The following is a 27778-nucleotide window of genomic DNA, read 5'->3' on the forward strand; positions in this document are numbered from 1 at the left end:
GAGACTTCAAAAACCTTAGCACAAAAAAAGGAATGTAAAAAACTTATTAGGTCAAATATAATATATTAATTTTACCTTTTTCTTTTTACCTTTTTATGTGACTACTAGAAAATTTAAAATTACATATGTAGCTTGCTTTAAATTTCTAATGATAGAACTGTCTTGGAATCTGAAGATACTTGGATCTATCTGTGTCTGCCAGAGGAAAAAAAAAAAAGAATCTGAAGATACCTACAGAGTCAGTGTCATTGTCTAAAAGAAAGAACTAGTTTTATGGAGATAGTAAGGGCACCCATAAAAAGTGACACAGTCACAGGTAGGTATGTTTAGAGAGGAGTCAAAGGAAATCACATCAACAAATACTATAGAACGAAGGAGGTATTTCCTCTAAATACTAATGAAAATCATTTGACCTTATATCTGTTTCTCTAGCATCCTAAATATGGATATATCTCAAGACTCAATTCTCTTACTTTTGCTCTGCTTGTTCTCAGAGCAAAGGTAAGAGAATTTGCTCCTGTGGCTGGTCTCCTCAGAGACCATATTCATCATCAAAGTTTCATCTATCATATTAATCTTTTGATTTTCCACAATCTTACAGCCTTTCTCTCTTTGAACTTCATTCAACTACGCAATACAGATACAAGCAGCTACATGTCTCAAGTTGAGATTACAGCACCCTGAAAACTACTCTAGACTTATTTCTCTAAGTATTATTGTCATTTTCTTAGTCATTGTCTTTGTCTATTTCCTCCTTTCCCCACGCCCACCTATTAGGCATATTGATTGTTCTCCCTGGTAGCTATTATTTTTCATTGCTACTGTCACCCAGCATCGACTTGATTCTTCTCTCTCACTGAAGTACTGCAATAGAATCCTATCTGGATTTCCTGCTTTCCACCTCCAACACCTTTGCTGTTTCAATCCATTTTTCACACTGCTGTCAGAGTCACCTTCCTGAAATACAACCCTTTGTTTATATTAATACACACCTCGAAATTCCCTCAAATGCTCACTCTTGCTTACAGAATAAAATCTAAACTCTACTATTTAACATCCTCCACTGACTGGCTTCTACCTAATCTCTAAATTAATCTTCCACTAGTCCAAAAGTTACCCAAATAATTTTTGTTTTTGTTTTTTGAGACTGAGTTATGTTCTGTCACCCAGGCTGAATTGAGTGGCATGATCACTGCTCACTGCAGCCTCAACTTCCCAGGCTCCAGCGATCCTCCCACTTCAGCCTCCCGAGTAGCTGGGACCACAGGTGTGCGTTACCACACCTGGCTAATTTTTGTATTTTTGATAGAGTTTCACCATGTTGCTCAGGCTGGTCTCGAACTCCTGGGCTCAAGCAATCCACCTGCTTTGGCCTCCCAAAGTGCTGTAATTACAGGCGTGAGCCACCGTGCCCGGGCTTATGCTAGCTATTTATTTATTTATTTAGACTCAGGGTCTTGCTCTGTCACCCAGGCTGGAGTGCGGTGGCACAATCAATGTCCACTGCAGCCTCAGCCTCCTGGGCTGAAGGGATCCTCCTGCCTCAGCCTCCCATGTAGCTGGGAACACAGGTGCATGTCACCAAACATGGTTAATTTTAAAATTTTTTTGTAGAGATGGGGTCTCACTTTGTTGCCCAGGTTGGTCTCGAGCTCCTGGGCTCAAGGGATCATCCCACCTCGGACTCTCAAAGTACTAGGATTACAGGCATGAGCCATGGTACCTGGCTTATAATTTTTATATAATCTTTTTTATGGCATCTGAGTCACCAGTTAATTTTTAAAAGTCTAACCCATACTATCCTATATTTGCTCCACATTTTATTGCCTTACTTTTTATATTTTAGATCTTTAATATATATGAATTTTAAAAATTTGCTGGAGATGGACTAAGATCATGCCTAAGTATATAAAAGAGGAGCAAGAAAGCACAATTAAAAAAAAAAAAGATGTCAGGCAAAAAGCCTTAAATGAAAACCTAATAGTAAATATTTATGTCCCAAACAAAACAACATAAAAGAAAACTATGACATAAGAGAAAACTATCAGGAATGCAAGCAGAAATAAAGAAAATATAACAAAGTGAAGATCTAAAAAATGGAATCATGGAGAATTCAAGCTGAAGAAAACATGTTGAAGAAAATGTAGTCCAAACCCCTCATGGTTTGAGTTAGGAAACAGAAGTATAACCTAGACTAGAAACCAAGTCTTGCAATGACTAGTTCAGTATGGAGAAATAATAAACCAAGCTTTTATAAATAGTGCATAATGACGATGTTTTTGAAAATCAAATAGAAAAAGCAAAAAAATCAGACTTGTAGGCCATAAGGGAATTTATATTCTCAGAAAACTAAAACATGGCCGGGCGTGGTGGCTCACGCCTATAATCCCAGCACTTTGGGAGGCAGAGGCGGGCAGATCATGAGGTCAGGAGTTTGAGACCAGCCTGGCCAACATGGTGAAACCCTGTCTCTACTAATAATACAAAAATTAGCTGGGCATGGTGGCGCTCATCTGTAGTCCCAGCTACTCAGGAAGCTGAGGCAGGAGAATAACTTGAACCCAGGAGGCAGAGGTTGCAGTGAGCAGAGATCATGCCATTGCACTCCAGCCTGGACAACAGAGTGAGACTCCATCTCAAAAAAATAAAAATAATAAAAAGGCCGGGTGCGGTGGCTCATGCCTACAATCCCAGCACTTTCGGAGGCTGAGACGGGCAAATTATGAGGTCAGGAGATCGAGACCATCCTGGCCAACATGGTGAAACCCTGTCTCTACCAAAAATACAAAAATTAGCTGGGCGTGGTGGTGCATGCCTGTAATCCCAGCTACTTGGGAGGCTGAGGCAGGAGAATTGCTTGAACCAGGGAAGCAGAAGTTGCAGTGAGCCTAGATCACGCCACTGCATTCCAGCCTGGCGACAGAGCAAGACTCTGTCTCAAAAAAAAAAAAAAAGAAAAAGAAAACTAAAACATGTTATTAAATTCCTAATTATGATTCCAACAGATTCTGCCTCTGGCCCAAATTATTCAGTGAATAGGTAAGAATCTTTATAAAAGCAAACCCAGGGGCCTGGGGCAGGAAACCAAAGCAATAATCATCACGAGTCAGCTGAACAAAAACAGACTAACTGTGAATGGGAAAGACCACCCAGGGGCTTTCAAGATAAAATGATCAAAAATTGTATGAAAGCAGAATATATACAAACTAAGGACTGGCCGGGTGCAGTGACTCACGCCTGTAATCCCAGCACTTTGGGAGGCTGAGGCAAGTGGATCATGAGGTCAAGAGATCGAGACCATCCTGGCCAACATGGTGAAACCTCATCTCTACCAAAAATGCAAAAATTTGCTGGGCGAGGTGGCACGTGCCTGTAATCCCAGCTACTCAAAAACAAAACAAAACATACACAAAAAAAGCTAAGGACTACTGTATGACCGACTAAATATAAACAAAAGTAAATACTAAAGCAATTATTTCTAGGTAGAAATGTAGTAAATTGAATATTTATTCTTTTTTTTTTTTTTTTGAGACAGGATCTCACTCTGTTGCCCAGGCTGGAGTGCAGTGGCGCGATCTCGGCTCACTGCAACCTCCACCTCCCAGGTTCAAGCGATTCTCCTGCCTCAGCCTCCCGAATAGCTGGGACTACAGGCACAAGCCACTATGCCCAGCTAATTTTTGTATTTTTAGTAGAGATGGGGTTTCACCATGTTGGCCAGGATGGTCTCGATCTCATGACCTTGTGATCCGCCCACCTCGGCCTCCCAAAGTGCTGGAATTACAGGCGTGAGCCACCGCGCCCAGCACACTTAATTAAATCTTAAGACTAATTTCTCTTCAAAATAGGAACAAGAAAATTGCTTCCTCTCAGCACTGTTTAATGAATGCCAGAAATGCTAGTGACTGCTCTTTGAAAAAGGAGGAGAAAAAATCATTTTTTAATGGTTCCCCACTGCCTACAGAATGTCTAAATAATACAGCAACCAGGCCCTTCATAATCTGGCTCCAACATACCTTTTGGTCTATGTCCGCCTATCCCTGGCAATGAATACCCTGTACCTGATCAAAAGGAATTGTTCCCTCTTCCATAATCAACCACTTACTTTGTCACCTTTAGGGTTTGACATACATTTCCCTCTGCCTGTCAAAATCCTACTACCTTTCAAGAAACATCTTATATGTCACTTCCTCTTGAGGCTTCCCTGACCTCCTCCCATAGAGGAAATAATTCCTTTTTCCTCTCTTCGTCCAAAATTTCATACTGCTAATACAGCAGTCATTAAGTTTACTTGTGCACCTGTCTTCTCCCACTCAATTGTCAATTCTAGGAAACCAAAGAACAGAGTACACACTCAATAAACACTGATTTAAATAAATGACTGTGTAAATATCCAAAAATTAAAAAAAGAAAATTTTGCCCAACAAAATAAAAGAGAAAGCAACCAGAATGAAAAAAGACATAAAACAAACATAATTGAATAAAACAAAAACATGATTCTATGCACGCTTGTATTTGCATAAAAAAACTTGTGGAAGGATTTATAAGAAACCTAAGAGTGATTGTCTCTGGAGAGGAAGGTTGGGAGGAAGATTAATTTTATTTTTATTTAAAATTTTTTAAATCTAATTTTACTTTTTTTTTTTTAAGACAGGATCTCACTATATTGCCCAGGCTGGTCTATGAACTCCTAGGCTCAGGTGATCATCTTGCCCCAGCCTCCCGAAGTGTTGGGATTACAGGCGTGAACAACCGCACCTGGCCCTAATTTTTTCTTTTCTTTTCTGCTATCAAAATTTTTTGCCACCTCAAGGTATTTAAAAAGCAATTTAAAATGTTAATTACGAGATTGTGAAGCAACATGAAAAATGTTGAGTCAATGTCAGTTGTTTAAAAAAAAGGAAGTCACAGAATGACAGATAATAAAAACAATGTCTTTATCTGTATGAGGATCAGAAGGAAAATGTGAAAAAGGGAAAAAGCTTATGATTCAATATGTAAAGAACTGGCTTAAATACATACATGCAGATGTTAATCACATACATATTTTGGAAATTATTTATACAACACAATTTGTTACCATTTTCACATAAATGTATTTAAATACCATTGTTTTAAAACATCTCAAATCTTAAGTCAGCCATGTAAATCTTGAAAAAGCAAATGCCAACCTTAAAATTATCTGACCTTTTAAAAGATAATTTCATATTTTTCACCTATTTATACATTTGCTTAGTGCCTGCTATATGTTAAGCACTATCCCAGTTACTGATCTGGATTTTTAATTTTAGACAAGGAACTCTAACTCCCAGAATTCTGCTGACTAAATCATTTGTTTTTTGTTCAACAAGTTGGACTAAGAAATACTAATTAGATGCTACTCCCTTTCCACTACTAGGCCATAATTATTTTGAACTCAGAGATGCCAAACAATGATGGTTATTCCTGTTGGGTGGTTTCATTCTTTCTCTAACCTGCCAGACCTAGGTTTGGAGCGATGTTTATGAAAGTTGTGGATGATACCGCAGAACATCAGTAACCAATAAGGAGTCCGGTCCTAACAGCAGGGAGCGGCCCCCGAGAGTAGGGAAAACGGAAGGAGCGGCTCTTGCCCAGGCTATGCAGGAAGATGTCACGGCTGGACACCGGTCATTCCAATGGTCCCTTCTCAAGACCTTTTCAGAAAGTAGGCTCCTCTCGGAATAGGGGAAGATGAGTCTGTTAAACAGTGAGGTTTTTTGAAAAGCACGGGTTGATACTAACACGAATAAGCATAATAAACAGTCCTTGCAAACTCCAGTGTGGGGTGGAGATGGGGGCGGAATAAACAGCGCCCGGATTGTCTCGGATGGAGAGACATCCCCAACTGGTGGAGCGCGGACGGGAGCGGAGAAGAGTGGGGAGCGCGGCCGAGGACACGCACGGGCTCCGCGGGAGGGAAAGCCGGGCCGGGCGGCTCACCCGGGGCGGAGCTTCGCGGCCAGAGCGCGGCCGAGGCGAGGGGGTGCCCGACGCCAACGAGAAGGCCGCGTCCCGTCGCACCCCGCCCATCCCTGGTGCTGGCAAGGAATAAGGCAGGGCAGGAAAGCAGGAAGAAGTCCTCACACAGGTCCCAAAGCAACAAGTGCTCGCGGCGGCTCCTCAACAGACCGCTGGGTTGGGGCTGCAAAACGAGGCCCGGCACGGCAGCCTCCCGGCCTTCCCTCTCTCAACCCCTACCCCACCGCACTCACTCTGCCACACGACGCTCTTTAGCCCCCTCTCTGCCACCGGCGGCGCCATCTTCCCGACACTGCGGAGCAGCAGCCACCACCTTCCACTCCCAACCTACTTTGGCCGCAGAAGCGGCGTTGGGGTGGCCCCGCCCCTTGCTGCAGGGGAATGCCCCACCCCCTCTAGCAGACCTCGCCCTCCGGTGACGTCACGCGCGTCAGCAAGGGAATTTCCGCCCACTCCCGGACGGAGGCTGCGCAGTACAGGTGGAACCTCCGTGGGAAGTCGGGAGCCCCCTAGCGGGAGGCTGCTGTCGCCCGAGGTTCGACGTCCTATGGCCTAGGAACGCGAAGTGCCAAACCGATCGTGAGCCAAGGCCGTCTATGAAATTCCGAGTTCACACATACACGAAGACTGGAGGATCCTCCCCATTACAGAATAACCCTTCACTTCGCAAGGCGATTCATAATAGACTTCACTCAGTAGCCAGCCCAACTACCCAATGGAAAATGTACTGTCCCCAAATGTTTATTTCATTCATTTTTTCAAGGACACAGTAATTGCGTAGAACTGTGAGGTTCCCTCCAGTGTGCCAAGAACTGTGCTGGACTTTTAGGAAACTCAAAGAAATGAGAGATCGACTCTTTCCCCTGAAGAATTTATAATCTAATTAAAGAGCACAATTCCTGGAATGCTGCAGGTAGTTAAAACTTAGTTTAAAAATTGAATGCCTTAATGATAAGATATACATAAATGAACCAACAAAACAATAATCATTTATTAACAAATTTATGCAACAAATGTAGGGAGGACCTGTTAATGCTTCAGAATCTACAATTATTGTTGAAAGTTGATTCACAGAGGAGGAGATCTGAGCTCAGAAAGTTTAGGTAGAGATCTGTTTACTGACATGGTTCCTTTGGGACTTTAAATCAAAGTCCTCAAACGTTAAGTTAGATCAGTTTAGTTGCTAAGAGCCCTAACTGTGAGATAACCATGTGACATTGGCAGAAAGTAGGCTTTCCTAGAAGGATTTGCAAAGAACCAGTGGCTGTAAAGATTCAAATTGGTCACACAGGGAAGTAGAAGTGGTTAGATACTGCTACTACTAATAATGTCTAATATTTACTGAGTGCTTACTTACCGTATGCCAGGCACCATGCTAAGTAGATTACCTCACTGATCCTCAAAGCAACACTTACAACAAGGAAACTGAGGCTTAATGAAGTCAAGTAACTTGCCAAGGATGCACTTAGTGGTGGAGTGGGAACAAAGATCAGGCTTGGGCTACATGGAAAGCAATAGAGTAGTCTGTGGGGTAACCTGCAATTTTTAGGAGAGGAAAGTCAAATGAAGAATTAAGAACAGGCTGGGCATGGTGGCTCACACCTGTAATCCCAGCACTTTGGGAGGCCTAGGCAGGAGGACTGATAGAGGCCAGGAGTTTAAGACCAGCCTGGGCAACATAGCAAGACTGCTGTCTCCACCAAAAAAAAAAAAAAAATTAATAAAAAAGTTAGCTGGGCATGATGGCGCATGCTACCTGCAAGCTGAGGAGTCCTAGCTGCTTGCGAGGCTGACATAGGACGACTGCTTGAGCCTGGGAGTTCCAGGCTGCAGTGAGCTATGATCATGCAACTGTACTCCAGTTTGGGGAACAGAATGAGACCCTGTCTCTAACAATAAAAAAGGCCATAAAATGGGTTCTGGCACAACCTATGGCTGAGTGGTTTTTCTGTTCAAGGCTTATATGAGAATAGAAGCTGGAGCCCTGACCTCCTTTAAACCTACTCTAAATTGATTCAGTTGCTCAATTTTTTAAACAAGTGCACATGTGATTTCCCTCTCCCTTTTCATTTTAAGTTAGGTTCTGCTTAGTTTAGCAGGGTGAAGCCCCAATCCATAAGAAAAATATGTGCCAGGGAAAATTCACCCTTCTGAGGTGAAGCCCCTTGCTCTGAAGAGCCAAACCAAGAGGGAAGAGTGAGATGGGTGAGGTGCCTCCATCTCTTACCCTTCAGGAGAATGACCAGGTGCCAGGGAATAATACAGGTCCCTCTGGGTTGGAAATTTGACTCTGGTCACATGGGGTGCAGTTCTGGCTCATGCTCCTGAAGGCCAGAGTCCTTGGTGGCACTGCGGAATAGTGGAGCAAGCATGGTCTTTAACTGCACGTAGGCATAGGTTTACATCCTACAAAATCTGGCTCTGCCTCTTACTAGCAGTGTGACCTCAAACACCTCAGTTTCATTGCACCTGTGTGCTGAATATGAATATATTATCTCAAACCTCGCAACAGCCCAGCAAGATGACCATTGCCATTTTACATATGAGAAAACTCAGTCTCAGGGAGGTTAAATAAATCATGAAAAATCTCAAAATGAGCTAGGATCTGGATCCATCTGGCTCCAAGGCCATTGCTCTTTCTAGTGTACCAAATTGCCTATCCTCCCAGGCTCCCCTAGATTTGCATAAGCTCCCTAAGCAGTTTCTCTACGTCTCCTCTAGTTTGCTTGCCTAAACAAATTGAAAAATGAACTTGGATTCCCTAAATGTGACACAGCAAAGTAGAAGGTAAAATCTGCTAACACTGGCCAGGGATGAAAAGCTGCTTTGTATAATTCAGAGCAGGTAAATGGCCAAAATAACCGAGGGTTGAATGTACACGCACTTGAGTTAGGGCAGATCACTCACTCACTATCCTATTCCCAGATCTCCTCTAATAAGCGATCACTTATTCATAATAATCTAGAGAAATATTTTCCATAAAGATATCATGGGAGGCCGGGTGCGGTGGCTCACGCCTGTAATCCCAGCACTTTGGGAGGCAGAGGCGGGTGGATCACAAGGTCAAGAGATCGAGACCATCCTGGCCAACATGGTGAAACCCCGTCTCTATTGAAAGTATAAAATTAGCTGGGCGTGGTGGTGGGTGCCTGTAGTCCCAGCTACTCGGGAGACTGAGGCAGGAGAATCGCTTGAACCCAGGAGGTGGAGGTTGCAGTGAGCTGAGATCACGCCATTGCACTCCAGCCTGGGTGACAGAGCAAGACGCCATCTCAAAAAAAAAAAAAAGATATCTTGGGTACCTAACATAAAGATATGATAAATGCTTGAGGTAATGGATGCCCCAATTACCCTGATTTGATCATTATACATTGTATACCTGTATCAAAATGTGACATGTACCCCATAAATATATACAACTATTATGTACCCATAATAATTAAAATTAAAATTTTAACTAAAAGATAGCATGAATTAGCAGGTCTAATCAATGCTACTTACTTCTCTCCCTGAAACTTTGTGTTTGAACTGATTAGCCGTGTGAACATGGGTGGGCTACTTGACCTTTCTGGGCCTGTTTTTCCCTACCTGTATAAAGGAGATAATGTTATTACTTAGCTTGCAGGGTTGTTATGAGAATAAAACGGGCATATGGAGAGCACTTACAAGCTGGTAGTTTGTGCTATATACACGTTAAATAACCTAATTTTATCTTTACCCACTGTGGATCACATTTTCTTCTATGACATTCTGACCAAAACAATTCAGCCTTAGGTGCCTAGCTAGGCAGATGGCTATTTCACTTTCTGTGCCTTGGTATTTGTAGGGTATTAGGTATGCTCTCTGATGCTTCCAATTCCATTTTTAGAGATATATACCTTTGGCTTGTCTCTGTTCATGTACAGATGTTCTGGGGAAGATCTCTTATTAGTGACCCATTACGTATCTCTGATCAGTCTCATAGAGAAAGCATATCACTTCTCTCTTGCAGCGCACGTTGATAGGAAGTTGAGAGAACAGAAATGGAAGTTTGTTCTTTCTTCCATGCTTAGTTCGAGCCTAATTCCATGGTCCAATTCCCCCTGGGCAGAGTTTTATGGTTGTTCCTAACTAGAGACATGCTTGGCTCCATAGCCATGTGTTTGGGGAGCAAGCACTGTAACTGTGTGTGTGCAAGTGTGTGTGTGTGTTACACAAGTCTACTCACATGTTTTAAATTAGGTTACTGATATTTGAAGGACAAACTTTTTCAGATATGAGAGATTTATGTTATATTTCATTGCCTTCCCCCTCCAAAGATGAAAAAAGTAATTACAGTATGAGTGGGGGATATGGCCAATAGGATGGATGGTCCTCCCCCCAACAGATGCATGTATGTCAGTTGGCGACAGTTTGAGGCTCTCCATTTGACATCTTCTCTCATGCAGAAAGCATAACTGCAACCCTTCTAGCAACAGGCTGGCAGCTCTGCTTTCCCAGATGCTCCCATGGATGTCACGCCACCTGATGCTTTGGCTCAGCGAACCCTGCAAGCAGCTCAGCTTTGCTCCTAACTTGCGATGAGGGCGTTTGTTATCTCAGGTTGCCCTGGCAGCTATTGCTTTCCAACCTATACTGAAGTCCTGCTGGAGGTTTGTCTTGGGATAAGTGCTGTCTGCATGTGGGTGGCTTGACTTTCTGGGAGTGAACATTTCCAGCCCCTAAGGGGGCTGCAGACAAGTGCTGTTGTCAATAAAACACTCATGAAGTGGATGTGTTGAAGTCTGTGGTGTGTGTGGATGTGAAATCTCAGAATTTCTGCTAAGCAGATCTTTCTTGTTTCCAGGGTTCTCACAGTGTGCCAACTCAGGCTAGCAGCCGTCCAGGGGACTTTCTGGATTCATTTCTCTCCAGAGTCCTCACATAGCAGATCTCCAACTGCTGTGCAGGTGAGGACATACCTGACCTTGCCCTCAGGAAGCAGAGTCAGAGATGTTCTTCTAAAGGCCAAAGGAGCTTTTCCTATCCTAGAGGCATTTTTATTCTACATTCTAGTAGATCTTTTCCATCTCTAATCACTAACAAATGAGACAACTCTGCAAGACAAATGGGAAAACATTTTAAACAAAGACAAAAAACTTTGCCATAAAATCACACAAAATCAATTTACGTTACTCACTTGGTCAAGTTTTTGTTTTTATCTGGGGCTCACTTTGTCATTCTTCATTTCTCTTCCCTCTATAAATCACTGAAAAGGGTAAGGAAGGGAAGCAGTAAAAGATGCATTCAATATGCAGACATTTTCTTAAAAAGCACCAGTGTCTGAGATTTTATGTGTATGTTGATTTGAAATGCTATTTTTGCAGCACTTCACGGCAAGTAAACATGAAACTATGACAACTGACAAAGTGTTCAAACTGATCAGCAGTTTCTAACCAGAGCAATCTCTCTCCTGCTTCACCAAATGAACCCTCCCAGAGTCTCTTTAATCCCAGACCACTGGTTCAAAACAAAAGAACTTTCCTTTTCACCCCTAGGCCAACTTGCTGTGCTCCTCAGGGAACTCCAAAATTTTAATGGCTCAGGGAGTTTTATATGGAAAACATAAACCTGTTTAGCTGCTAAGTATGTCACAGAGAGGAAACTTCCTCAAAGTTGCCCAGGATGTACAGGTGACACTGAAACATGTTGGGTCCTAAAGATGAAGGAACACCCCCAGCCCCTGCTCATGGTGTGACGTCAGGCACAAACCCCTCCCATCTATCTACCTCTTGTTAGAGCCCCTATCACCTCAAATAGGTTTTTTTTTTCCTTTCCCTTCCAACTTGCATCAAATTTCCAGCATTGAAATAGCTTTCTTGAATTAAAGCCATGCTTTTTGTACTTTAGCATGCATCAGAAGCACTTTGAGGGCTTGTTAAAACAAAGAAGGCTGGGCCCTAGCCCCAGAATTTCTGATTCAATAGGTCTGTGGAAGAGTCTGAAAAATTGCATTTCTAAGAGGTTCCCAGCTGATGCTGATACTTTTGGCACCAGGACCACACTTAGAGAATCAATGAGGAAGTGTATTATGAGGACCAAGGTTAAAATGCAAATGTCTTCGTTAGAAGTAGCACATTAAAATGTTAATAATTGGTACATAATAGAATGTGATATGAGCTTAAACTGAATATGAATTAACAACTACCATTTATTAAGTAGTTGTTATGAGCCTATGATTGTGTCCAATAATTTACATTCTCATTTAATCCTGATTTTCTTTTATGAGGGATTATTATTTACTCTAATTTTCAGATGAGGAAACCTAGGCTTAGAGAGAATTTACACAACTTGACTAAGAGCAAGTGATGGTGGCAGGATTTGAATCCAGATCTCTCTTAAAAAGCCTGTTTATGGCCGGTGCGGTGGCTCACGCCTGTAATCCCAGCACTTCGGGAGGCCAAGGCAGGTGGATCGCATGAGTCTAGGAGTTCAAGACCAGCCTGGCCAACATAGTGAAACCCCATCTCTGCTAAAAATACAAAAATTAGCCAGGTGTGGTGGCGCACATCTGTAATCCCAGCTACTAAAGTGGCTGAGGTGCGAGAATCGCTTGAATCCCAGAGGTGGAGGTTGCAGTGAGCTGAGATTGCACCACCGCACTCCAGCCTGGATGACAGAGCAAAACTCCATCTCAAAAAAAAAAAAAAAAAAAAAAAAAAAAAAAAAAGTTTGAAAAGCTTTAGGATACTCCAAGAGTCAAAGAAAACCCAAAGAAAACCTTAGACCAGCAAGATTCCCATGGCTCCCCTCAGCATATCCAGAGGCTCCAATGTCAGCCCAGGGACCTGATTGGACTTGCTCTGTGTTTGGGGAGGGGAAATGCTGAAATTGAAGACAGCAATTTAGAATTTCCCCCTAGATATAATGACTTCCATATGACCTTAGAAACCCTCAAATAATCTGGCTTACTCTTGTTTTTTGAGGGCCTTGCAGGATTTTTTATTTTTTTTTTAGAGAGATGGCGTTGAGGGCAGGGGGGCTCTCACTATGTTGCCAAGGTCGGCCTCAAACCCCTGGGCTCAAGTGATTCCCTACCACAGCCTCCTGAATAGTTGGGACTACAGGTGTGTGACACTGTATCTGGCTCCTAGAGGATTTCTACAAATATCTACTTCAAGAGAGTGGCAGATTTCAGGCTAAAGACTGAGCCCTGGCTAAGGAAGGGAATGGTGAAGATAAGCTGAAGCCTAGAAGGACAGAAAAGAGGACATTAGTGATCTAAAGCAGTGCTCCTGAAACTTCATGTGTATCAAAATCACCTGGGAACCTGATGGAACTATAGAGGCACTTCACTAGGCCAGGACCTGGGCCTCTGCATTCATAATTAACTGTCCAGGAGATTCTAATACACAGCAGAGTTTAAGAGCAGTACCTAAGCAGTGCTACTCAAACTTGAATACATGCACGAATCACCTGGGGATTTAGTAGGTCAGGATGGGGCCCAAGACTGTACATTTCTAAAAAACTCTCTGGTGATGCTGGTGTCTCACTCTGTCACCCAGGCTGGAGCGCAGTGGTGCTATCATAGCTCACTGCAGCCTTGAACTCCCAGGCTCAAGCAATCTTCTCACCTCACCCTCCCAAGTAGCTGGGACTACAGGGGAACTACAGGCACATGCCACCATGCCTGACTACTTTATTTACACTTTGTAGAGACAAGGTCTCGTTTTGTTGGCCAGGCTGGTCTCCAACTGCTGGGCTCAAGCAATCCTGCTTTGGTCTCCCAAAGTGCTGAGATTACAGGTGTGAGCCACCATGCCTGCTCTCCTTGCCACCCCACGTTTTGTGTTTTTTGTTAAAACATAGACATTCTTTCTTTTCAAACATTTGTAAATTTCTTTTTACATTTTTAAATTTTTATTTTTTTTGTTTTTATTTGAAACCCTTCCTTTAACAAAATCATAGGCAAGGCCAATATATCATACACCACTCCTCTCCCCTGGGGACCTAGGACACTTCTACCACACCTCTATGTCTCAGGGAGATACTGATTAAAGAATGCAGACCTAGGTCCATGTACCTTTCACTGAAGACCAGGGTTTATGGTCTCTACTACTTTGGGAGACTTTTTTATAATTAGAAGTGTCCTCACAGTTTGTTTTCAGTAAGCCAAGTCTGTTCCTTTTTGTAGTCATAGAAAACAAAAACTCTTGAAAAATTAATAAGGATTGTGCTTATTTCAGACCTGCAGGTGGGACAGGAATTGAAAAGTGTGTATCCTGCTGTGCTCAGAGAAGCAATAGACTGGGAGAGGAAGGGAGCCCAGGCAGAGAACAGGGAGTGGAGACTCTAGACCCAGTTCCTGCCAGTGGAAGGGGGTGTGGGTGGGGAGCCGGCCCCAACTGGAAGGCTGTCCAGTGGGGTTTACGGGCAGGAAGGCTTCATTTACACTCACACCATTTGAAATCAGCCATGTCTGAATGGGGAGGGGTGGGGTGGGGGTGGGCGGGAGAGAAGTTCTGTAGTTTGGGGTTGATAATATTCCCAGGGGATATTTTCCTAAGGCCCCAGACCAAGCTGTCCCCTAAAAGGCTGTGGCAAGGACTCCTCATGAGGCAGCATACACTGCTTACTGGGTCAACACTCATGGCTCCATTTGCTCATCTCCACTGCCCTGCCAAGAGTCATCTCTGTGGGGGCAACCAAAATAGCCTAGACAAGATCATCCCTGAGCAAAACCAAGGAGGCAGTGAGGGTTCTCTTTATTCCAACTGCCCTTTCAGCACCCTCTCTCTCCACGGGGTATACCCACTCATGCAAACCAGGAGCAAACATTGTAGCTCTCTGCAGGCCGTTAACAGATTCTCTCTAACTCCTGGCTACTCCATGTGTGGTCAGACCAGCAGCCTCGGCATCGCCAGCATCACCTGGACCTTATGGAAATACGGAGTCTCAGACGCTTCCTACACCGACCAAATCAGAATCTGGCTTTAACGAGGCCCCAGGTGATGTGTGTGCACAATAAAGTTTGAGAAGCACGGCTCTAAAGTAGCAGTTCTTAGCCTTGGCTATACTTCAGAATCACCTGAAGAGCTTTTACAACTCCTGATGCCCAGCTCTCACCCCAGACCCATTACATCAAACTTTCTGGGGACAGAACCAGACATCAGTTAATTTTAAGCTCTCCAGGTGACTCCAGTGTACAGCTGAGCTGGGAATCACTTTCTGAAGTGTGAGGGATGAAGCCGCTGCCCCTCCCAAAACTATTTACATTTTCCTGTAGGATCCTAGAATACTAAAAAGACTTCAGAATTCAAAGAAATTCATCTCAACTGGTGGAATCTCAGAGGAGGCACTATAATGGGGAGAAAAAGTTATGGGATAAGAGAGCAGGAGCCCCTTGTATCAAAGAAGGAAAGCATTTGCTTTCTAATTGAAAAGTCAGCTGACTTCATTAAGTAACCCCAAAATGGAGCAACAAAAATCCTCTTCTATTTTATCCATGAGAAAAATGACTTACCCATTCCAAGTGTACTTCCAGAGCAAGTTACTGTAATAAAAACACAAGCATTTAAAATAAAATCTATTCATTTATGTATTTAAGATAGTGAAGATTTAACTTAAGAAAGAATAAAAGGAAAGTAAACCAAAAAACGAACAAGAACGAACTTGGGTGATAAGAGAAGGAGATACCACTAGCAGTATGACCTGGGCAAGTCACTTTACTGTGCCTCAATTTATCTGAAAAGCAGTAAGAATAAGCATACCAAGCTCAGCTGGGCGCAGTGGCTCACACCTGTAATCCCAGCACTTTGGGAGGCCCAGGTGGGCAGATACCTGAGGTCAGGAGTTCAAGACCGGCCTGGCCAACATGGTGAAACCCCCATCTCTACCAAAAAATACAAAAATTAGCCGGGCGTGGTGGTTGTGCACACCTGTAATCCCAGCTACTCAGGAGGCTGAGGAGGAGAATCACTTGAACCTGGGAAGCGGAGTTTGCAGTGAGCTGAGATCGCGCCATTGCACTCCAGCCTGGGTGACAGAGCAAGGCTCCATCTCAAAAAAAAAAAAAAAAAAAAAAAAAAGAATGCCAAGCTGATAGGTTTGTTGTAAGGACTGAGTTAATATATGTAAACCCCTTAGAACAGTGCCTGGCACATGGCATTCAATAAACATTAGTCGTTATTGTCATTTACAATATTGTCCTGATTATCAGAATAAGACATCACTGATACTGCAAACAAACAAAACCAAAAAACATCTCCCAAATGTATGGCTTTTACCAGGGACACTGAGCAAAGGAGGATTTCCTAACTTGAGTCTAGATACCTAATGTTACTAAGCTGAAATGGCTACAGGCTTGAGATGGCATCCCATCAAAGAACTTGAGTTCTAACTCACAAGGACTTCTGGTGGCTAACCAGCCCTCAGAGGAATGACTCTCTAAGGGTGAAATTGTGGGCATGGAGCAGGAGAAAGAACAAAAGACTTCCATCACTCACTTAGCTGTATGATCATAGGTGCATAAATTCATTGATTCATTCTTTTTTAAATTTAAAATATATCAGGCAACAGTTACGTGCTACGTACTGGGAGTCAAATAGATAATCATTTATTAGGAGAAAAACACACATTCAATTCACAGTAATATGTTGCAGTACAGATAAGGGTGCTGTGGGGTCATAAAGGAGGGAGAGAGAGAGGGCTAACTCCGCTTATGATAATTGGAGAAGGCTTCACAGACAAGGAAAATTGGGGCCAGTAGAGTTCTCTCGGTGGAAGTGGGGTGGAATTCCGGGCAAAGAGAAGAGCACTGCAGTAGCTCCAGAACATGACATAGAATAGGAGGTGTGTGTGGCAGAAGCAGGCACGCGTGAATGATGCCAGATGCCTAGACTAGAGAATAGAGTCCTCTCAGGACGGATGTTGTGGAATGAGCCTAGAATTTCTCTGTTCGGGCTGGGCACAGTGGCTTATGCCTGTAATCTCAGCTCTTTGGGAGGCTGCGGCGAGAGGATTGCTTGAGCCCGGGAGTTCAAGACCAGCCTGGGCAACAAAGCAAGACCTTGTCTCTACAAAAAAATTTTAAAAATTAGCCAAGCATGGTGGGGCATGCCTATAGTCCCAGCTACTTGGGAGGCTGAGGCAGGAGGATTGCTTGAGCCCAGGAGGTCAAGGCTGCAGTGAGCTGTGATTGCACCACTGAACTCTAGCCTGGATGAAAAAGCAAGACCCTTTCTCAATAAAAAACAAACAAAAAAACCCCACAAAAAACCAATTTCTCTGTCCAGTACAGTGGACACTGAAGTAGCTATTGAACATGTGGCTAGTTTGAACTAAATGTACTATAAGTACAAAAGACACACCAGATTTGAAAGACAGTATGAAAAATGTACAAAATATCTATTAATAATTTTTATATTGATTAGATGTTGAAATGATAATATTTTGGATATATTGGGTTAACTAAAATATATTATGAAATTAATTTCACCTCTTTTTACTTTTTTAATATGGCTACTAGAAAATTTAATTTTTCATGCATGGTGCATATTAAATTTCTATTGAACAGTGCAGGTATAAGTAGACAGGGGACAGATTATAAGGGACTATGAACACCATGCCCAGAGGATTGAATGTTATCTTATGGGGAAATGGAAAAGTTTTGAAGATGTGGCAGCATAAAAGTAACACAATTGGACCAGTGTCCTGGAATGATAACTCTGGTAACATTACAGAGGCTGGAGTGAGGACAGAGAGATGGGACTGGTGCAGTAGTCTAGGGGAGAGGTGGTGAGGGCCTGAGGCATAGCAGTAGCCGTGGGAATGAAGAGAAGACTCGGGATTTAGGAACCATCATGAAGGTGACCAGGACGAGAATTCGAGATTACTTAGATATGGAGGGTGAGGGAGACAGAAGCTGACTCCAGGGTTTTTAGCTAATGTACCTGAAACACGGACGATGGGAGGAAGATCAGAAACAGCAGAGGATCAGGAGTTCCTTTTGCCCCTGAGGGGTTTGAAATGCCTGGGCACCTCCAGGTGGAGGTATCAAATTTGAATATGGACTTAGGGGTCAGGAGAAGAGAAGAGTTGTAGATAGAGATTTGGGAGCCTCTGAGCTTCAGTTTTCTCATTTATAAAGTGGAGATAATGAAATATGTTGAGCCTATAGCATAGCATATTTTGAGCATTCGATGAGATTTCTGATATGAAACCACTGGATAAATTATAAAATATTATGCAGTTATGATGCAGTATTGTTATTGAGCTGTAGACTCCTCTTCCTAAGAGCTCATCCTGACTCCAGGAACCTATTCCTGTCCCTTCCCATAGGACTATGCTTTGGGCCAGCTTGTCCTGTGGACCAAATAATGGAAAGACAAGGAATCAGAGCATGACAGCCAGGGACAATGAGAACAGCCCCTTGGGAGGAACTGTCCTCCTTCCATCACCAAGGGCCATCCTGAACCTCCTGTCACCTACATATCATTCAAAATTTTAGATTCTGGCTATCAGTAAGGGCTTGTGAGCCAATATTTATTCTTTTTTTCTGTGTTCACCTGCAAAATTCCAGGGCTTCATCATCTCTTTTCTTCTAGGAATACATGAAAAATATATGACTGTGCCCTGGGCAAGGTAGCAGAAGGTGCTGGAACACAGAGCGGAGAATTGCTAATGTTTTCCTGCCAGCTCTGGTGAGATGGTAGTTGCTGACAGCCATGCTTTGTGATCACAGACTGTCTGCCCACTCATATTGCCAAGCCTAGCTTGTGATTTATAAATTCATTTTTTCTGATCCTCTAACTTTTCCTCAGCCATAATTCTCAGTCTGTGCAAATAAAAGTTCAAGTTTCCTAATTTCCAACATCCCAGGATGTCTATCATTATCAGCAAGACTATGCTAAAAAATCTATCCCTAAATCTCAAAGCAGAAAATTATCTTAAATTTGCTTTACTAGTTAAGCAGCAAGCATCTAGTCCTTTTTAGGAAGGGGAAGAGTGGGACAGAGAAGATAATCTCTAAATTAAATAAAGCATCACAATTCCAAAGAATCTCGGGGTCTTCCACAGCCAGAATCTGCCTGTGCTGTGTAGAAATTTTATACCCTCGACTGGGTGCAGTGGTTCATGCCTGTAATCCCAGCACTTTGGGAGGCTGAGGCAGGCGATCACCTGAGGTCAGGAGTTCATGACCAGCCTGGCCAATATGCTGAAGCCCCGTCTCTACAAAAATACAAAAATTACTCAGGCATGATGCCGGGTGCCTGTAATAGCAGCTACTTGGGAGGCTGAGGCAGGAGAATCGCTTGACCCCGGGAGGCGGAGGTTGCAGTGAGCCAAGATCGTGCCATTGCACTCCAGCCTGGGCGACAGAGTGAGACTCTGTCTCAAAAAAAAAAAAAAAGAAAGAAAGAAATTTTATACCCTCTGTGCCCTTCATACATAGTAAATAAGTTTGATTGCATCTTAATTCACAGATATGAGTTCAGGGTTAGTTTTAGATAAACTGTCATAACTTGCTTTACCTGAATATATTTTTTTTGGACAGAAAGTAAGCTTCAATCCTGTTTCAGCAACTGGTGAGACCATCACAGTGTATACATCCCCACAGGGTATCTCAGTGACATCACAGAAACTGAGGCCAGCACTCGGGGTGCACGTGAAAATGCCTTTGGAGCCATAGAGGTCAGTGCTGTAATTGGCAGAGCCCCTGGAGGCTTGCCAGTAGATCCGGATGCCATTAGGGCCCAGCCTATATAATTTCACACCCAAAGGGCAGCAGGCACCTAGGCAATAAAATAACAAACACAAAATCACTTGTTTTATTCCACCATCATCCAAAAATGGCCTTGATTACTGCAGGGAAAAAATATAAGCAAACTAGTCTAAGTAACAGGATTAATTACTGATTAGATCAGAGCAAGATTTGAAGGGGTACTCGAGTTATTTCCATGGTGGGCCACATAATCAGAAATCCATGGGTGGCTGGGCATGATGGCTTATGCCTATAATCTGAGTACTTTGGGAGGCCAAGGCAGGAGGATCGCTTAAGCCCAGGAGTTTGAGACCAGCCTAGGCAACATAGGGAGACCCTGACTCTACAAAAAAAAAAAAAAAAATTAGCCAGTTGTGGTGGTGCACACCTGTGGTCCCCTTGGGAGGATGAGGCAGGAGGATGGCTTAAGGCCAGGAGTTCAAGGCTGCGGTGAGCTATGATTGTGCCACAGCACTCACTCCAGCCTAGGTGACAGAGTGAGATCCTGTCTAAAAAAAAGAAAGAAAAAGAAAGAAAGAAAGACAGACAGAAAGAAAGAAAGAGAAAAGAGAGGGAGGGAGGGAGGGAAAGAAAGAGAGAGAGAGAAAGAGAGAGAGAAATCCATGTGTGAAGGTGGTGTGCAGTATGAATTTTTAATATAGAACAATGGTGAGTCAGAAAGGTCCAAAAATTGGCAGATACATATTGTACATGATTCAAACTGTGAGTCAAAGGCACAGAATCCTTGTCAAGATCCCTCATAATGCCCTAGTTTTATTTGATTTTGGTGGCATTAAACTTAAATATAATTAACTGCATTCAGCCTTAATTGAAGAACCAATTTTGCCGAGATGAGTAGTATGACACTTTAGGTGCAGCCATTTATACAACATGCCAGTGACCAAGTTTGCTGGTCCACGCTTCATCCATGGTAGCTGATTAGTATTTTTTTTTTTTTTTTTGGAGACGGAGTCTCGCTCTGTCGCCCAGGCTGGTCGGCTCACTGCAAACTCTGCCTCCCGGGTTCATGCCATTCTCCTGCCTCAGCCTCCCGAGTAGCTGGGACTACAGGCGCCTGCCACCACGCCTGGCTATTTTTTTGTATTTTTAGTAGAGACGGGGTTTCACCGTGTTATCCAGGATGGTCTTGATCTCCTGACCTCGTGATCCGCCTGCCTCGGCCTCCCAAAGTGCTGGGATTACAGGCGTGAGCCACCGCGCCAGGCCGCTGATTAGTATTTTTTTCCTTTTCTAAATACCTTGAGCAAGCCAAACATTAGGTGCCAATAAGGGCATCAAATGGATTCCTTAGTAACTAAGTTAAAGATCCTACTGTATAATTTTTAAAAGTTATTATAATCAGGCTTACTTGATTTATTCTTAAAAGAATAAGCAATGGGTCATATTCTGAGAACTGGATATCAAGGTGAGAACTTAAGCAGTAAATCTAATACAAGATAATGGGTCAAAAGAAAGTACATACCAGCTGACATACGTGCAGCATGTTCTGAATGTTCTCACATTATGATTTATTTTGATTCTCAAAACAACTTCGAAGGAAAATATTACTATTCCTGTCTTTTTCAATGAGGAGACAGAATCAGGGAAGATTAGGCAACACAGCTTATAAGAAGCCATGTCTAATTTTGACTCCCAGTTAAGACTCTTTCTACTACCTCTAGGATGCCAAAATTATATTCCAACTCTTCCATCCCATGCCCCAGGCAGAGGTAACTTATCATTGTACTTTTTCTCCTTAAGCCTAGGAAGCATCCTCACGAGTTTTATCAAAACCGTGTTACAAGCAGCCACTTCAGTGAATTAGAATCATGCAAGAGATTTGGTAACCTTGCACTGCTTTTACCTTCCCCTGCTATTCCCTAATGGTTTGGTCTTTGTGAAGAACAAGGTACAATACTGTCAGTAGACAGATGCCTTTGCTCTCTTAGCCTGTTGAAATAAGAAACCATTGAAGCAGCTGAAGAAGCTTAGAAAAGAGAGGTAGTAGCACAATAATAATGAGAAGAAAAAAATGCAAACCAAACAGAATGTGTGATCTAGCTTTCAGAAAACTCTGCCAGGCTGCGTTACTCTGTGTTGCAAGTAGCTATGTCATATAAAGATACATGGTCCCTTCAGAAAAAGCATAGATGAACATTGTTACTAGGGGAGTTAATTCACCAACTACCAACAGAAGCCTCTGAAGCTTTGAGGTTCTAAGTCAAAGGGAAACTATAACCATTTTAGAAAGTAATCTGAGTTTATAATGCAAACTAGGTGGAGATGCAGCATCTTTTTAAATGAGGAGGAAAGGCTTATGCCTGGATTTATAATAGTCAAGTCCTTACTGCTACTCTAGAGCTAGAGTTCACTTACCAGAGAAATAACTTTGGTAGGAGCAATCCGCAGCCAACCCGGTGGCACTAATTGCTTTTAATGTCACTGTGTAATTGATGCCACATGTGATGCATCCTAGGAGGCAGTGGTTTTGATGAGTGTGACACTTAGACTGTCCAGTGTGTGACTCCAGAACTGCAACATGGGTTTGAGCCACTCTCCCAATAGTCCAGCTCACGTTGATTACTGACTGGGTGATTTGAGTTACTGTCAGACCGGTTGGACAGCATGGCACTTAAATGGGATAAAAGAAAAAGAATTGGAGATTTATTTCCACTGAAGATTATTTGTGAAAAATGATAAAGAATGGTATTTTGCCTGTGTTTCACTCAATATCCTACATTCCCCAACTTTCCATTGTTAATACAAAATTTCCTTTTGTTTATTCCCTCTGATGCGTCATGTAACATTCACTGTATATAGTGGGTACTTTCCCCAAGAATGCACTGCACCAACTGGCTGTTGAAGGTTTCCACCATTTTTTTTTTCAGAATAAGAAAGAAATCCTTTGTTGCCCCCATCTTCAACATTTTTTTTTTTTTTTTTTTGAGAAGGAGATGGAGTCTCGCTCTGTTGCCAGTCTGGAGTGCAGTCAACCTCCACCTCCTGGGTTCAAGCGATTCTTCTGCCTCAGCCTCCTGAGTAGCTGGGACTACAGGTGCGTGCCACCATGCCCAGCTAATTTTTGTATTTTCAGTAGAGATGGGGTTTCACCATCTCTGTTGGCCAGGATGGTCTCGATCTCTTGACCTCATGATCTGCCTGCCTCAGCCTCCCAAAGTGCTGGGATTACAGGCATGAGCCACCATGCCCGGCCCATCTTCAACAATTCTAACTGCAAATTTCAAAGTAACGGTTGCATTCACTTCTCCCAACAGAACATTTCATAGCATTAGCAATTAAGTATAATTTGCCTTTCTTGAAAATTTCATAGTACATCACTGATATAAAAGCTTGATTTCTTAGCTGTCTAAAATACCACAGCCATCTTGACTTTTCAGGGACCCATTACCCAAATATAGGATACCTAACATCTTCACGTATGCAGTATTTTGTATGGTCTCTATCTTACTGCTGGCTTCTTTTTTTAGGTATTTCAACTTTTATAGTCCAAAGTGCCATCTATCACTGTATATAAGAAAAACTAATGTCCACAGGCTTGAAGTGATTTGCCACGTTTCATTCATACACAATGCTATGCTGTAATAATAGTTTTCTTTTATGGAGCTCTTGCTGTGCATCAGGCACTATGCTAAGTGCTTTGCAGCATTAGTCAACTTAATACTCATAGCCACCCTATAAGGCCATTATCTCCCTTTTACCTATCAGGAAATTGAAAGTCAGAAAGCATTTTTGTGTGTGTGTGTGACGGAATCTCGCTCTATTGCCCAGGCTGAAGTGCAGTGGCATGATCTCGGCTCACTGCAAGCTCCGCTTGCTGGGTTCACGCCATTCTCCTGCCTCAGCCTGCTGAGTAGCCAGGACTATAGGTGCCCACCACCCCACCTAGCTAATTTTTTGTGTTTTTAGTAGAGACGGGGTTTCACCGTGTTAGCCAGGATGGTCTCGACCTCCTGACCTCGTGATCTGCCTGCCTCGGCCTCCCAAAGTGCTGGGATTACAGGTGTGAGCCACCATGTCGGCCAGAAAGCATTTTTTAAAGAGAAATATTTGAAAGGGCTGAGCCAAAGAAATAAGTAACAACCCAGCTCATTTGGCTACTCATTTGTTAGCTGTTTCGATAGATTATATCATAGGGGAATATGAATTCAAATAAATGTTTTGCAGAATGAGTAAGTATTCCTTCTCTGATGCCAGTGAATGGATATACTAGTCTTGAGGATATTTTTACAGAACTTGTAAAATATTGAAAATTTTATTGTCTATGACCGGGACTCTTTGAAACATCTCTGAGTTTAATGTATTTCTGTTGCACTGAGGGTAGATTAAATAAGGAAGTTCATGTCTTGAAACACTTCCTAAGGACCCCACTGAAGTCAACATTCAGGCTGGTGGTTGCTACATACCTGTTTCCAGGGGCACACTGTAGCTGGGCAGGCTCCGTCCTGCCTGTGTTTCGGCCACAGCAGTGACAGAGAACACTGAGCCACAGGGCAAGCCCCGCATGGTACAGGACTCTCCTGTGCTGCTGCACTGATACAGTCCTTTCTCCCCTTGGGCAGTCACCGTGTAAGTAGCGTCATCATTAGTGGATCGCCAGTGCACATTAATCATGGAGAATGCATCCCTTGAAACATTTTTTATTTCAGGACTGCAAGGAGCTAAGACATTTTAGAGTATTAATTGAAACAGCATGAGTCAAAAATATCACATGTGCCATTTGGTCTAAAATTGATTTTGCTCCCAGTGAGATCATCACAGTTTTCAACCACGTCATGCATGCAGGCCAAATTCATAGTGCCTATGCGTGGAAAACTGTTGACATTAACACAGGGCATTGGGTTCACGGAGTACTGGACTAGCTGGAAAATGTTTAAGAGCATTGTGAACTCCAAAAGCAAAAGTAAGTAAGAAACATATTTATACACCTTCATGGTATGAGTACAGGCAGGCCCCTCAAAGACAGGAGGAACTGAATGGCTGAAGTAATCATGGGCAAAACCTTCTACTCTCCCCGTGGTCTCCCCTTTTGTTTTCATTTTTTCCACTTCCGTCTTCTGCCTTCTCCTCTGCCTCTCCTTCGTACAACGGGGGCTCTCTTGGTCTCCACAAAGATTGATTAATGGGATTTAACCTTTTTATCGGTCTCACTGAATGCCCATCCTGAGGCTCAGAGCTGGGGTGAATCATTCAGACACCAGTGAGTGGAATGATAGCTGTGCCTTACCTGTGGTTATGAACTGGGGAGTACATGACATATTGCTGCCTCGGACTTCACTGAATGAATACACTGTGATGTTGTACTTGGTGTCACACTCTAGAGCCGAAAGGGTGCACGCAGGAGTAGTGTCATTGCACTCAACCACGTTGTACCCATCTACAGCCTTGGTTTCATACAGTTCGGCACCACGGACAGGAGACCAGACAATCTCAACTCTGTCACTGGACACCAACACGGGGTTAATGTCACTAGGACAACAGGGAGCTGAAAGCAGGAGCAGAGGGAAAATGGCGGTCCCATCAAGAGCAATGCAGCCAGGGGGGACACTGAGTCCTGACCTCCCATGCCCAGAGCCTCTGCCACTGCCCTCCCTAATGACTACAGTGACTCCCTATGGGTCTGCCAAGGTCCAATCTTGGCCTAATTGCCACTGCATAGAAGGTAAATCCTCAGCATGACACTGAAGGTCATTGCAAGCTATAAGATTCTGCTGTACTCCCCCAACTCCCTGCCACACCAGACTCCTCAATTCCCCCACGCCACGTGCGCCCTTGTTCTCTATGCAGAGAAGATTGCTGACCCCTCCACTGGAAAGCCATTCCCCTCTTCTGCCTGGTAAAATCATATGCAGTCTAACTTCTCAGATCCTGTCAGCCTTTCCAGACAGTAAACCAAATAAAACTGGGGGGTAGGGGTCATAGTTATATAAGTAGATTTTTTTTTTTTTTTTTTAAAGAGACAGGGTCTTGCTCTGCCACCCAGGCTGGAGTGCAGTGGTGTGATCTCAGCTCGCAGCAACCTCTGCTTCCTGGGTTCAAGTGATTTTCAGGCCTTAGCCTCTGGAGTAGCTGGAATTACAGGTACATGCCACCACGTCCAGCTAATTTTTGTATTTTTAGCAGAGACAGAGTTTCTCCATGTTGCCCAGGCTGGTCTCAACTCCTGACCTCAAGTGATCTGCCTGCCTCGGCTTCCCAAGTGTTGGGATTACAGGCCTGAACCACTGTGCCCGGCCGTATATAGGTAGGTCTTAAGAGACCCTAAAGAACCCCACTGGCAAATGTCTGACTCAGCTTGGGGTTTCCCTGGGATGCTCTTGCCCCACCTACATTCCCATTCATCCTTCAAGATCCAGTTCAAGGCCACTCTGGAGGGCCCTCTCGTGTTAGGACCTTATCGATAGCCTCTTTTTCCACATTCCAAAGGCACCAATGATTTAGATCCCTCATCCTGTCAAAATTTACTGTAATTCAGCTAGACTTTTACATAATTATGTTTGAGTATTCTTATTTGTAATGTAGTTATTTAATTTCAAATCACTCCACTCATTCTTCAAAACTTGAGCATCTCCCATATGCTGATCACACTATTATAAGCACTGAGGATGAAGAGATAAATAAGACATAATTCCTGCCTTGTACAAGATGCAAGCCTAGTAGAGGAGAATAATAGCAACAGCAACGGTGATGCTAATAATAAAAATATGTGCATCATGCTTTGTCACACACAAGACCTTTTTACATTCATGTTCTCATGATTTGTCCCATTTTGCAGTGGAGGATACTAAGGAACTAGCAAGGTGGGCATCGTTATCCTCACTGAAGGAATGAATTAGTGGTCAAGTTAGGGTGTAAACCCAGGTGTCCTACTCCAAAGCCCTCCACACCATGTAGCGTCTTGGCCATTGTATGTCTGTCTTGGTCTCAGGGAAAGAGTGACCTCCTGAAACGGAGGCACTGCCTTCTCTCTGGCAGCAGCACATGCTAGAACACTCACTGAGTACATGTTTGTGGTGAGTTCAATCTTTCAGAGCAAGGTTGAACAACTACATTCTTTCTCCTCTTTTCACTCCCAAACCTTGCAGTCTAGTTATGCTTAGGTCCACAAAGCCAAAATTCCCTAGTCTGGAAAGAATGTGAGATAAGAGATTACTTTCTGTTCTTGGCTCTAGAATGACTCCCAGGTGGTAAGTCAATAAGTGGAATAGGTGATCCATTCTGCTGCTGAGGTTAGCGATCTCAGAACTCCCTTAACAAACATCAAATGGGACTTACCTGTGGTATAATTGAATATGTCACCCAAAGGACTTTGCCCTGCCTTGTTATAGGCAAAAACACTAATAAAATAAGTGAAGCCACACTCAGATAAGAAGTTGCACTGAGTGAGAGATGTGTTGCAGTGTACTTCCAAGCCATCATCACTCTTCACAAAGACCACATAGTAGTCACCCAGATCTACATTGGACCAAGCCACAGACAGGTGGCCAGGGGGATCTTCTTGGATCGTCACTCTTCCAGGTGCACAAGCAACTAGGAAATGATCAATAATAAACATGAGACTACTGCAGGAGATTTTCTTCGCATCTTTGCAATTATCCAAGATTTCAATACAACCCAAATTAGCAACTCTGAGCTTTGTGACAGATCGAATTTGGTGCACAAAATGCAAAACTGTGCACTGGAAGCATTAGAAGATTTTCTTTATAGGACCAAAGGCTATGTTATAGGCCCCAAACCATTACAACAAATTTTAATGACCTCTCACATTCTCTTGTTATATGAAATATTGTTTGAAATAATGAGCCATCAGAGATTCATAGTCATCTTAAGACATACAAATTTTCATCGTTAGATTATTTGTTGAAATATTTGACTTCATCCAGAGATGAAGCTAGTCTGGCTTGAGTGGAATAATGAATATCCCAGAAGTTACCTGTTTTAGAGATTAAAATACAGACATCATTCATTGTGTTTTATATTAATATATTCTCTAATTCTTCCAGCAACTATCATCATTTTACAATTGAGGAAACTGAGGCT

General features: G+C 43.1%; 2 protein-coding genes across 2 annotated transcripts in view; both read right to left on the reverse strand.

Annotated features, from left to right (window-relative positions):
- Window positions 1–6427, reverse strand: part of STXBP3 (syntaxin binding protein 3) — a 65178-nt gene extending 58751 nt beyond the window's left edge. Inside the window, exon 1 of the mRNA XM_034932506.3 lies at window positions 6234–6427. Within this exon, the coding sequence (XP_034788397.1) occupies window positions 6234–6282 (49 nt within the window). The 5' untranslated portion in view covers window positions 6283–6427. The remainder of the gene's footprint in view (window positions 1–6233) is intronic.
- A 1062-nt stretch (window positions 6428–7489) lies between these two features.
- FNDC7 (fibronectin type III domain containing 7) overlaps window positions 7490–27778 on the reverse strand; it is a 32541-nt gene continuing 12252 nt past the window's right edge. Inside the window, exons 6-12 of the mRNA XM_034932497.2 lie at window positions 27014–27268; window positions 24966–25223; window positions 24145–24399; window positions 22097–22351; window positions 19491–19751; window positions 15482–15511; window positions 7490–7536 (exon numbers count right to left, since the gene is read on the reverse strand). Of these exons, the coding sequence (XP_034788388.2) occupies window positions 7490–7536; window positions 15482–15511; window positions 19491–19751; window positions 22097–22351; window positions 24145–24399; window positions 24966–25223; window positions 27014–27268 (1361 nt within the window). The remainder of the gene's footprint in view (window positions 7537–15481; window positions 15512–19490; window positions 19752–22096; window positions 22352–24144; window positions 24400–24965; window positions 25224–27013; window positions 27269–27778) is intronic.

Source organism: Pan paniscus, chromosome 1 (genome assembly GCF_029289425.2).
Source record: "Pan paniscus chromosome 1, NHGRI_mPanPan1-v2.0_pri, whole genome shotgun sequence".
Taxonomy (NCBI): Eukaryota; Metazoa; Chordata; class Mammalia; order Primates; family Hominidae; genus Pan; species Pan paniscus.